Source organism: Dipodomys spectabilis, unplaced genomic scaffold (genome assembly GCF_019054845.1).
Source record: "Dipodomys spectabilis isolate Male_0828 unplaced genomic scaffold, ASM1905484v1 ptg000175l, whole genome shotgun sequence".
Classification (NCBI taxonomy): Eukaryota; Metazoa; Chordata; class Mammalia; order Rodentia; family Heteromyidae; genus Dipodomys; species Dipodomys spectabilis.
Window position 1 is genome coordinate 7,659,638 of NW_024870852.1, and position 12,386 is coordinate 7,672,023.

General features: G+C 39.9%; 1 protein-coding gene across 3 annotated transcripts in view; it reads right to left on the bottom strand.

Moving 5' to 3' along the window:
• Ptpra (protein tyrosine phosphatase receptor type A) overlaps positions 1-12,386 on the bottom strand; it is a 123,030-nt gene that overhangs the window by 58,764 nt on the left and 51,880 nt on the right. For 2 of the 3 annotated variants that reach the window (XM_042694396.1, XM_042694397.1), the window contains exons 3-4: positions 6,619-6,697; positions 5,050-5,391 (exon numbers count right to left, since the gene is read on the bottom strand). In XM_042694396.1, the coding sequence (XP_042550330.1) occupies positions 5,050-5,391; positions 6,619-6,697 (421 nt within the window). Of the gene's footprint in view, positions 1-5,049; positions 5,392-6,618; positions 6,699-12,386 lie in introns of those variants that run through there. The other variant, XM_042694398.1, reaches the window with a different exon arrangement.

Consider the following 12,386-nt stretch of genomic DNA (forward strand, 5'->3'; position numbering starts at 1 on the left):
TATGGAGATTCCATATTTTAAACGTGGTTGCATATGCCCATTATACCAGCTACAATGGGATGCCTAAAATAGTCTACTGTGATCCAGGTGAGAAGTGAAACCCTATCTCAATAATGGTCAGTACAAAAAAAGGCTGAGGGCATGGCTCAGCAGTAGATGGCTCAACAGGAGAGTAGAGTGGCTACATTCTAAATGCAACCCCTTTAGTTCAAATTCCAGAGCTGTTAAAGAAAAAGAAAAGATATATCTTTGCAAAATTTCAGGACACCAATGAGAGTGAAGATCTTAAAAACACAAAAAGAATTAGGGATTGGGAAAGCAGTAGAATTCTCCAAACTTGGAAATTGTCAGTTAGGGAAAAACTTTCAAAATTCTAGGGGAAAATTATTTCCTCAAATTCTACACAAGAGTGCTAAAAATTCTTCCAGACATGCCAAGTTTTATGCAATTTATCTGCTGTGGATCCCTTTCTCAAGGACATGCTCTGTCAAATGATGGAAGAAGACAAGAAAGAACAAAGTGGAAGCCAGGCAGAAGCAATGAGAATTCCTACAATGATGGAAAAGGGAAATCCCAGGAAATACCAGTGTAGGAGCCCTAGAAACCAACAAGCCTAGGCTGGAATAAGAATGGAAGGCTTAAGAGAAATTTCTATAGTTGAAAAAAAAAAACTGATTACCTAATAGGTCTGACTTTGTAGCAAACTGTACTGACAGGCTCTGGAGAAAAATGGAAAAATGGCTAGCAATAACTAAATAAAAAACAAGGAAAAAGATAATTATTAAATCTGGAAAAAGTTGTCCCCCCCAAATAGTCAAATCATAATTATAGTTTGGCAGAAAACAATATTTCATAGTTATAATAATATAAAAACATCTGGGCTAGGGGTGCAAGTTCAGTAGTCTTTACTTTTTTTTGTTGGTTGTGGTGCTTGAACTCAGGGCTGGGTGCTGTCTCTGAGCTTTTTGCTCAAGGCTAGAACTTAGCAACTTTGAGCCAGCACCACTTCCATTTTCTGGGGTTAACTGGAGATAGGAGTCTTATGGACTTTGCTGCCCGGGCTGGCTTTGAATGTGATCTCAGATCTCAGACTCTTGATTAGCTAGGATTATAGGCATGAGCTAAATTCAGTGTTTTAAGAGTACTTGTCTAGCACTTGTGAGGCAATGGGTTTAATCTCCAGCACCACACATCATCATCATCAATCCTTAGTACCACACACTATACATTATCATCATCATCAATTTACATCTATGATGTAAAATATTATAGGAAGATTGGTATAATGGTGATGATGTAGGATGTCAGAGTTAAGTCTGTGAAATAGACTGCAATAGTTTCTTCGTGTTTTATTCATCTTGAATAAAGGCACCAGTAATAAATAGTTTGTCTCCTTTGACATGAAATGTGTTAAATGTATACTAACTGGAATCTTAGCTATGGGCATACTTTGGATCTTACTCATTATATCGAAAACTAATTCATTTTATGGAAAAACCATAAAAATGATAAATATGCCTAATTTGCTACTTACATGCCATGATATCCTAAAAAAATCATTTACCCTTTATAACCTTACATTAAACATGTATTAAAAGAAGATTAACTATCCAGGTAACCTCACAGAATTGTTAAATAAAAGAGTACAGAAAAAACAAACAAACATGGGCTACAAAGTTAGTTGAGCCTGGATTACAGTTAGACTTCTTTCAGTTATTTAGTTTGTCAGGTAGTTCTGCCTTTCCTCCCTAACTTACATTGAGAAATATATTTTACTTTGTTATTTAGTAACTGTTATTCTTTGGGCATCTGTGTGTAACATACTAAAGTTGCACAAAATGATATATGTAACATATAAAGAATAAAAATGAAATAGGACTATCCATTAAAACAAAACAATTGGAAGTGGCAGTGTAGCTCAAATGGTACAGTGCTAGCCTTGAATGAAAAAGCCAAGCTAAAAGGTGAGGACCTGAGTTTAAGCTCCAGTACTGGCACCAAAACCAAAACAATGGCTAAGAGATAGAGCAGGTAAAATTGGCTGTGATACATTGTATATATGTATGGAAATACCACAAATGACCTCTTCCTTTGTACAATTAATATATGCTAATCAACAAAACAAAACACAAGTGGTGGCCCATTTAAACTGATTTCATAAGTAGATTATAATCTGGACATTACAAAATATTCCATAAATTGTTTCATTATTGTAAAATTTTTTCACGCACTAAAAAAACCTTACTTGGATTATTTTAGAAAACTTTTATCCCTATAAGTTATTGCACTATGATAAAACTATAATGTTAAAGTACAAAGCAAATTGCAGACACCGTCTGCAGTTCACTGTCTGAAAATAGTTGGATGGCTTATCAATCTAATCTTATTTTAGAATAAAGCTGTCTACCACTGGGCTCTACACTTAGACGTTGTGGGTTTTTTTGTTTGGTTTTGTCATTTTACTTTCTTCTGGAACCAGGGTTTGAACTTAGGACTTCCTACATCCTTGGCTGGCACTCAACCCCTTGAGCTATGCTTCCAGCCCTGCTTATTTTTCTGGAGGTCTTGTGGACTTTTCTACTTGGACTGGCTATCAATGTTGATCCACTAGATCTCCTTCTTATTACAGGTGTGAGCCAAGATTAAAGAAGTGAGCTAAGATTACAGGTGCTTGGCAAAAGGAGAATCTTTTTCTTTTTTCTTTTTGGCGGTACTGGAGTTTGAACTGTGCTTGGTAGGCTGGCATTCTACCCCTGAGCTATACCTTCAGCTTTAGCTCTTGGTTTTGTGAGACAGGAACTTACTACCTAGTCCAGGCTGGTCAACAACTAGTGATCCTCCTGACTTAGGACTCCTGAGGTTCACAGTATGTCACCATGCCTGATCATATACTTTGTTGATAACTATGAAAGCAATAATTATAAACTGGGTGTCGATGGCTCATGCCTGTAATCCCAGCTACTAGGGAGGCTGAGATCTGAGGATCATGGTTCAAAGCCAGCCCAGGCAGGAAAGTCTGTGAGACTCTTATCTTCAACAAACAACCAGAAGTGGCGCTGTGGCTCAAGTGGTAGAGCGCTCACCTTGAGCTGAAGAGCTGAGGGACAGTGCCCAGAGTTCTTGAACTCACGATCGACAAAACCAAACCAAAAAAAAGAAAGCAATAATTGTACTGACAATAATAACCAGTATTTAAAATGTGTTTATCATAGTAGGTAATTTATCCATATTAATTAATTAATCTGATTAATCTCTCTAAAGCAAAAACCATTACTATCATTCATTCTAATTTTACAGATGAAAAAAATTAAAATTAAGTAGGTCGGTCACACAACTAAGTTTACAGAAGAGCTGGGATTCAAATAGGTAATGTAGTTCTGTAGACTATGCTCTTTACTGTAACTCATTTTCATCTATAGCTATGCTATATCTATCTGGATAGATACCAGTTCTGGGGCCTGAGTACTGTCCCTGAGCTTCTTTGCTCAAGACTAGCAGTCTAACACTTTAGCCACAGCTCCATTTCCAGAATTTTGGTGGCTAATTGGAGTTAAGAGTCTCATGAACTTTTCTGCCAGGGCTGACTTCAAGCTATGATCCTCAGATCTCTCAGTCTCCTAAGTAGATAGGATTATAGGTGTGAGCCACCAGCATCTAGTTTTATATTGCTCCATAGAAAAAAATGAGATCAAAGCAGGCAAGTATCAGATCTGGACTATGAGATCTATCTGAAAGATATAATCTGTAATAACCAAATGAGATTAACTTTATCAAGTACTTTCTGAATGTACCCCTGAGCCAGACATGATTCCAATTAGGGGAATCCACAAATCAGGAAAAAATTTGAAAGAAGGGTGCTGGTGGCTCATGGCTATAATCCTAGTTACTCAAAAGGCTAAAAAGGCTAAGATCTGAGGATCACTGAAAAGCCAGACCAGGCAGGAAAGTACATGAGACTCTTACCTTTTAACTACCAGAAAACTGGAAGTGACACAGTGGTTCAACGTGATAGAGTGAAAAAGTGAAAAAGCTCAGAGACAGAACCAAGGCCCTGAGTTCAAGACCCATGACCACCTCTCCTCCCCCTGAAAAAAATTGAGCCGGGGGATTATTGAAGAGGGAATAATAATTTTGCTAGAAATGAAATAGGAGTCACATGGCAATCAGGGAACAATTACATCCTTGGGCACATAAGGGACACTCTTTTACAGACCTGGTCCCAGACCCAGAACTTTAATCCAGTGACTCTGATTCTAGGAGACAGAGGACTGGGCTGAGATCCTGAGGCCCCACAATGAAAGTTTCCCTGGGCCCCCCTTTCTAACCACCTCTGGTTTCCATACCCCTTGCCATGGTCTCTATGGATCCTTTTCTTTTTTTCTTTTTTTTTGGGGGTCCGGTCGTGGGGCTTGAACTCTGGGCCTGAGGGCTGTCCCTCAGCTCTTCAGATCAAGGCTAGCACTCTACCACTTGATCCACAGCACCATTTCCAGCTTTTTTTTTTTTGCTTATGTGGTACTGAGGAAATGGAACCCAGGGCCTCAGGCATGCAAGGCAAGCGCTCTACCACTGAGCCACCTTCCCAGCCCTGGATCCTTTTCTTTTCAAAGCTATTATTATTCATTCTTCTTACTTTTTCATGTTTAGTTTCTTGCATCATTAATTAGTTTCTCTCTCATGTTTTCAACCTTCTTTACCTTTAAACATGGTCTACTAACCAAGATCTTACCTAGCAGATATGATTCAGAAAACTCTATGTTGACTAGCTATTCTTAAGAATTCCTTACCTCTAAGTTTCATTACTTTGCTTGGGCAATGTTATTTTCCTTAAGAAGTTTTACACACACAATAAACAAAATGGTGAATAAATTTGAAGAAGAAATCAGATGGAACAGAGTGATAGAGGAGGTGAGATTGACTGGAATAGAGTATAAATGTGTGGAGCTATATCAATGAAATCTTATCACTGGTAGAACTGGAATAAGCTAATTTTGAAAGAAAGAATGGAAAAAAAGAAAAGTTGGGACAAACAGGAAGCATCTCTGGTACCTGCAGGAGGGAAGGTTTCTGGAGTGGTTGCAGCAGTGCTGGAATTCCCATCCCAGGGTTCTGTTGTGGCATCTGTGAACTGGCTGTCTGGAAGCCATGTTCCATTTGGTGACATGGTAATGCCTACAGAATTGGTGCTTGCTATTTGTGTGGTCCCATTGTCAGAGTGTGAAGAATTGACAGTGGTTACATAGGTGGGTTGTAGAGTTAGATTTCGGCTGAATATTGTTGCTGCAGAAGTAGAAATTACTGAAGAGGTTGGATTTGAAGTTTTGTTCTCTTCTTTAGCCGATTCTGCTGCTGATGCTGTAACTAATTTCGTAATTCCCAAGGAGGGTGAAACTACAAAACATCCAAGGATAACGAAACATTACACAAAGAAATGTGAAGCTTAAATGACACAAAGCAGTCAAGTCTCACTAAACTTTTTAAATATTTGGAGACCAAGCAAAGATATCTCTTTCTCTTTCTCCCCACACCACCCCCTCTCTCACACACACACACCCTCTTCATCTATTGTTGGTCCCTTTCCATTTCCTCCAAAGTATTGTGGCGGGGAGAAGGGAGGCTGGGAAGGTGGCTCAGTGGTAGAGCGCTTGCCTTGCATGAATGAGGCCCTGTGTCGATTCCCCAGCACCACATAAGAAAAAAGAAAAAAGCCGGAAGTGGTGCTGTGGCTCAAGTGGTAGAGCGCTAGCCTTGAGCTGAAGAGCTAAAGGACAGCGCCCAGGCTCAGAGTTCAGGCCCCATGACCAGACCCCCCGAAAAAAAAAAGAAAAGAAAAAGTATTGTGTGTGGCAGAAGAAATTTAATTCTTTATAGATCAGAATGAACAGTGTTAAGTACCAATAACTTCTTTTACTTAGCAGAACAGAATATATAATTTCTTTGGTATACTAAAATGATTATATAATCTCATATAGACAATATGTATAGCAAAGCTGAGCACTCAACATAATTCAGAGATTTTTTCAAATACATTTATTTTGCTGAGCATTGGTAGCTGATGCTGTAATACTAGCTACTAGGAGGCAAGAACTGAGGATCACAGCTCAAAGCCAACATGGTCAGGCAAGTTCACAAGACTTTTATCTCCAATTAATCACCAAAAAGCCAGAAGTGAAGTTGTGGCTCCAGTGGTAGAGTGGGAGCCTTGAGAAAAAAGCTCAGGGACAGCGCCCAGGCATCTGAGTTCAAGAAGGCCCAGGATTGGTACACACACACAACCTTGAAAAAACAACAACAAAAACCCCACATTTCATTTACCATTACATACTTTTACACACACACACACTCACACACACACTCTCTCTCTCTCATCAGTTATACAGAGATAATTCATTGCTGTATCTTCTTACATTTTTGTAGCACTGTATTCCAATCAATCTCATTCCCTCTATCTCATTGCCTGACCTCTTCCCCTAAAATACAGCACCCCAACATAACATCATTTTTAAATCAAAATTTAATTCTTATTAATTTTCTACTACCTAAGTCTCGAAATTTGTCATTTTATGTGAAAGCAAAATATTATTTTCAAATATAGTCTCTACTCAAATGACAATTTACCTGTGGTAGCATTGTTGGCACTGGCACACATCAGACTACTGCCAAGCAGAACAAGAATGAACGAGGAATCCATGCTGACCTGGAAAACAGGAATTGTATAAGGTGAGGTTTGATGTTATTATAACTATATCCAAATAACTTGAAATACAAAAAAAGTATTCTGGGCAGCATTTCTGTAGTTATTAAAAGATACGTACATGCTGAGTGCCAGCGGCTCATGCCTGTAGTCCTAGCTGGAGGCTAAGACCTGGGGATCATGGTTCAAAGCCATCCAGGCAGGAAAGTTTGTAAGACTCTTCTCTCCAGTTAATCACCAAAAAGCTAGAAGTTAAACTGTAGCTCCAGTGGTAGAGTGCTAGTCTTGAGCAAAAATGCTCAGGGACAGTGCCCAGGCCCTGAGTTCAAGCCTCAGGAACTTGTAGGTCAGGAACTGGCTGACCTACATATGTGTGCATGTGCATGCGTGTGTGTGCGCGCGCGCGCACACACACACACACACACACACACACACACAGTGCACAGGCTTAATAATCCCTTGTGAAACTGATACATTATATTTCCCTAGAAGCCGGACTGTTACTTTTATTTTTTTCCTTTCTGCAATACTTGGGACTAAATACTTGTTAGAAAAGTGTTTCACCACTGGAGCCATGTCTCCAGCCCTTAAATATGCATATGCTTTTGAGACTGGGTCTTGCTAGCTTTGGCAGGCTGCAAGTAGTAGTCAACTGCCCCTAACCTCCCAAGTAGATGGATTATAGGCATGAGCCACCACTTAGGTTTTGGGCCTTTATACAAATGAAAGTAGGCTTAATTAAGAATATATCTTTTGGGGTCTGGGAAGGTGGCTCAGTGGTAGAGTGCTCGCCTTGCATGTATGAGGCCCTCGATTCGATTCCTCAGCACCACATAAGCAGAAAAAGCTGAAGTGGGGCTGAGACTCAAGTGTTAGAGCACTAGTCTACAGCTGACGAGCTGAGGGACAGTGCCCAAGCACAGAGTTCAGGCCCCATGACGGACAAAAAAAAAAAAAAAATAATATATATATATATTTTTCTTTTTCTTTTTTTTAGAATATATATTTTTTGAGACAAGGTTTCACTATGTAGAGTACAGACTGGCCTTGAACTTGAGATCCTCCTGTCTCAGCCACGGAATGCTGCTGGGATTACAGGCATGTACCACTATGTCCAACAAGAACATATTTTTTAAAACAATAATTATCATGCCTGGTTGCACTTTAGAATCACTAAAAATCTGCTAAAAAATGCCCAGGCCAGACTTTAGCTCTGTGAGTGAGAGCTAGGGAGTGACCCTTAATCTGAAGTTAATTGCTATGTGCAGCTTTACCCTCTACAGAATGAAAAGTATGGAGAAAGTAGGCTGAGTGTACTAATTACTGTATACTCTTTGAAGTGTATCATGTTATATAGCTGTTCTCAACCTTTACTCCTCCTCAAACTCTGTAAGAAGACAGTGGCACATTCTCACTAGTAATAGGGATTCCTTCATCCATTCATATTCCTATATCTACAATGAGGTCAACCCTAGAGAAACAATTGTGGAATAATTCATTACAAGCCTTATCTTCCATGGGGCTCACTGTCCAGGACTAATTTAGTATGGTGGTTGCCCTTCAAGTAAAGAGGACATGACTTCCTAAGGGGCACATGATAATCTTTGGGGGTGGGGTAGGGGTATGAAAGGAAGATGTAAATGGTTTGTATATAACCCTAGAAGTTTGCCATGGCTTATTGGCAACATCTAGCTGGGGAGTAGATTCAGCAGGTGGCTTTCTCCAGGGGCAACCTAACTTTTTTTTTTTTTTTTATCACTTTCTTAATTTTCTTAGGCTATGATCATTAAATCAGTTATTTAACTTTGAAAGATTTGGATAGAGAACAAACACTGATTTCTGACTGAATCCACCTTACCATTAGGAATACATATAATTCTTTCCACAAAGAACTAAGAAACGGACTGGCAGGCTGATTAGTGTATATATACCAAAGAAGAGATAAATGTGACAAACATGTGAAAAGACATCACATGTCTTTAGGGAACTAAGAATTAAATCAACAGTGGACTATAACTAAATGCATACCTATTAGAATAGTCAAAATCTAAAACATAGATATACAAATGTTTCTGTGAACATGAAGCAACAGAAATTCTCATTCATTGCTGGTAGGACTGCAATGTGGTAAAGTCATTTTGAAAAACAATCTGGCAATTCATTTCATTATTTGTATATGTGCGTGTGTGTATGTGTGTGTGTGCATGTACATGCACACATGTGCAGGTATGCTGGTACTGAGGCTTAAGATCCATTCTCACTTAACCTTTTCACTTACATCTGTTGCTTTAGCACTTAAGCCATACCTCCAATTCCAGTTTTTTGCTAATTAACTGGAAGAGTCTCTTGGATTTGTTTGTCCTAGCTGGCTCTAAACCTTGATCCTCAGATCTAAGCTTCCTGAGTAGCTATGATTTATAGGCATGAGCCACTGCAGCTCAGCTAAAACTAAATATACTTTCACCATATGAGCCAGCAACTACATTTCTTGGTGTTTGCGCAAATGATTGAAGATGCATACTCACACAAAAACTTGGACACATAAGCTGGGCACCAGTGGCTCATGCCTGTAATCGTAGCTACTCAGGTGGTTGAGATCTGAGGATGGCGATTCAAAGCCAGCCCAGGCAAGAAAGTCCGTGAGACTCTTATCTCCAATAAACCACTCAGAAAACTGGAAGTGACACAGTGGTTCAAGTGGTAGAGCACTAGCCTTGAGCTGAAGAGCAGAGGGACAGCATTCAGGCCCAGAGTTCAAGCCCCATGACAGACCAAAAACAAACAAACAAAAAACAACAAAAAAACTTGTACAACACATAGATATTTTTAGTAACTTTATTCATGTTAAAATTTGGAAGGAGGGGTTAGAAGTATGGCTCAAGTGGTAGATAGCCTGCCAGTGAGAGTTTGGATCCCAGTCTTAGGCAGGGGGAAAAAAATTACAACAAATCTGGAAGGAACTTGGCATAATGGCTCATGCCTGTAATGCTAGTTACTTGGGAGACAGAGATCAAGGGGATCATGCTTCAAAGTCAACCTAGGTAAAAAGACTCCATTTCAACAAAACTAGCTAAGTGTGATCCATGTATAAGAAAGACTGGAAGTGAAAATGTCTATAAATATTTTGGTATTGTACCTTTCTTATAATTATACCAGTCTTTATTTTCAAATAAGAAGCATGATTTTTTTTGGTGGGGGGGATAGTATTGGGGTTTGAGCTTGAGGACTTGTACTTGCTAGGCAAGCAATCTACTGCCAGAGGGTTGTTTTCAAGATAAGAGCCTTACTTTAAGCATGGAGGGATCTGGACTACATGATCCAATTTTTCTCCCCTCTGTTATTGGGATGATAGCTGTGTGACAAGCCTCAGGCTTGAGAAGGAGTTACATGAACTTTTATGCCCCATTTCTGCCTTCCAAATAGTTAGGATTACAAGCACTGGCTTTGAATTAAAAGTATAATTTTTTAATTTAAAAAATTGGTAACTGTAACCTTTCTGTGTATCACCTTTATAATAACAATAGAAACACCAAGAAACATTGAAAAGAATGCAGAGTACAAATGTGAAAAACTGATCCCCCAAAATAAAAGAAAGATTCAGAAAAAAAGCATACTTCAAGAAAAAGAATGCAAAGGAAAATAATGCAATGATGGAAGTAAGAGGATCTGTATACATAAGCGAGAGAATAACAGACATTTAAGAAGACCTATGGTCTCACGTTGTCTCCAAGTTATACTCACAGACTCAAATCAGGAAAAGCACAGTGAAAACATCTTGTTTTTTCAGAGAGAAAAGAGAGAGACAGAGATTGAGTGCACATATGTGCACATGCGGGCAAAAGAGAGACAGAGACAGAGAAAGACAGAGACAGAGACAAGAGACAGAGACAGAGACAGCTATAGAGAAGAAACAGGGAATCCCTGGAGACTTCCTGATTCCCTCCTGATACACAACTCATCTGCAACCACATCAATTCTTACTTTCCATGGTTGGTCTATTCCAACTATCCCAGAGTGCCTGGTCAGAAAGTAGGGTTGAATCCTTTTCACTCTTAATAGATGTAAACTATTTCTCTATTCTTGAAGACTTTTGCCCAGTGATTCACCAGATTTTTCTTATCCTCCAGTCCTGACGTTCTCTTGAATGACTTTAGCCTTCTCTCAGATAACAGCCACAACAGATCGGGACCAGCCTCTCAAGTTCCTTGTCTTCCTTAACTCCAAAGACCTCATAGCTCTATTCATCTGGGTGCCCATAATAATAGGTGCACTCCAGATTCTGTCATTACCCAGAAAACCTCTCATATAGAATCTTAACTTTCCACTATCTGACCACACTTCCTGTTCTCGAAGTTCACTTGGTTATATCTATTATACCGGTTCTCTGACTTCATGTAGCCCTTAAGTCTCTTGAATTTATAGAGGTAGAAAAATGACTAAATGAGAGGCTAGAAGAACTGCCACAAGGTCTGACTTCAGTGGATTGCAATGCTACATGAAGGAGGACACTCAGTTTGGTAGGGGGATGAGTTTAGCTCTGAGGGTGGAGAATGTGCAGTAGTACAGTACATGTTGTACCTACAAGGAGTGGTGGGAGAAGGGGCAGGATGGCAGATAGGCCAATGATTGAGCAGCTGCCATGGAAGTCAGGCGGAAAGCCAAAGACTGCTAGAGAGCAGCTGTATCAAAGACAAAAGTGGCAATGAGCAAGCCAGGGAGGAGACATCTGACAAGCACAAGAGGCAGGACTAGGTGGGTGTTGATTATAGGAAACTGATACATGCCACCAAGGGAGGGTGGAGGAGGAGCAGCACAATAAAGAGCTGCAAGTGAGAGAAAATGGACTGAAATACTGGAGAGCTTCTGGGGAGGTTCTCAAACACTAGAAACTAACTCTCTCTTTAGGTCTTCCTTGGAGAAAGACAATGTAATAACAGAGAGGTCCAAAACAAGGGGAAGAAAAAGACTAGAGGGAACTAGAGGCCTGGGAAAGTTGCTTACTCTCATAGATGAAATTCCACAAGGAACAAACTGAGACCACTAGGGCTAGAAAATAGATTCTTAAGTTCTAATGCCTTTAAGTTACACCTAAGGCAAAAATTCAGTTAGGGGCTAGGGTAGAAAAGAGCTCAAAGGCAGGAAAGTCAGTTACATTAGTTCAATGAACAAGTATATAAAAGAGAATTTGAGGGCTGGGAAGGTGGCTCAGTGGTAGAGTGCTTTGCCTTGCATGCATAAGGCCCTGGGTTTGATTCCTCAGTACCAAATAAGCAGAAAAACCTGGAAGTGGTGCTGTGGCTCAAGTGGTTGGGTACTAGCCTTGAGCTAAAGAGCTGAGGGACAGTGCCCAGGCCCAGAGTCAAGCCCCATGACCGACAAAAAAAAAAAAAAAAAGAAAGAAAAGAAAAGAAAAAGAAACAAAAGAGAATTTGAGGCTGAGTCCTATGGCTCATATTTGTAATCTTAGCTACTCAGGAGGTTGAGATCTCAGGATTACGGTTCAAAGCCAGCCTGGGCAGAAAAGTGTGTGAGACTCTTATCTCCAATAAACTACTCAAAAAAAGCCAGAAGTGGCGCTGTGACTCAAGTGGCATAGTGCTAACCTTGAGCAAAAGAAGCTCAGGGACAGCACCCCAGACACTGAGTTCAAGCCCCAGGATCCACCAAAAGAGAGAGAGAGAGGAGAGGAGGT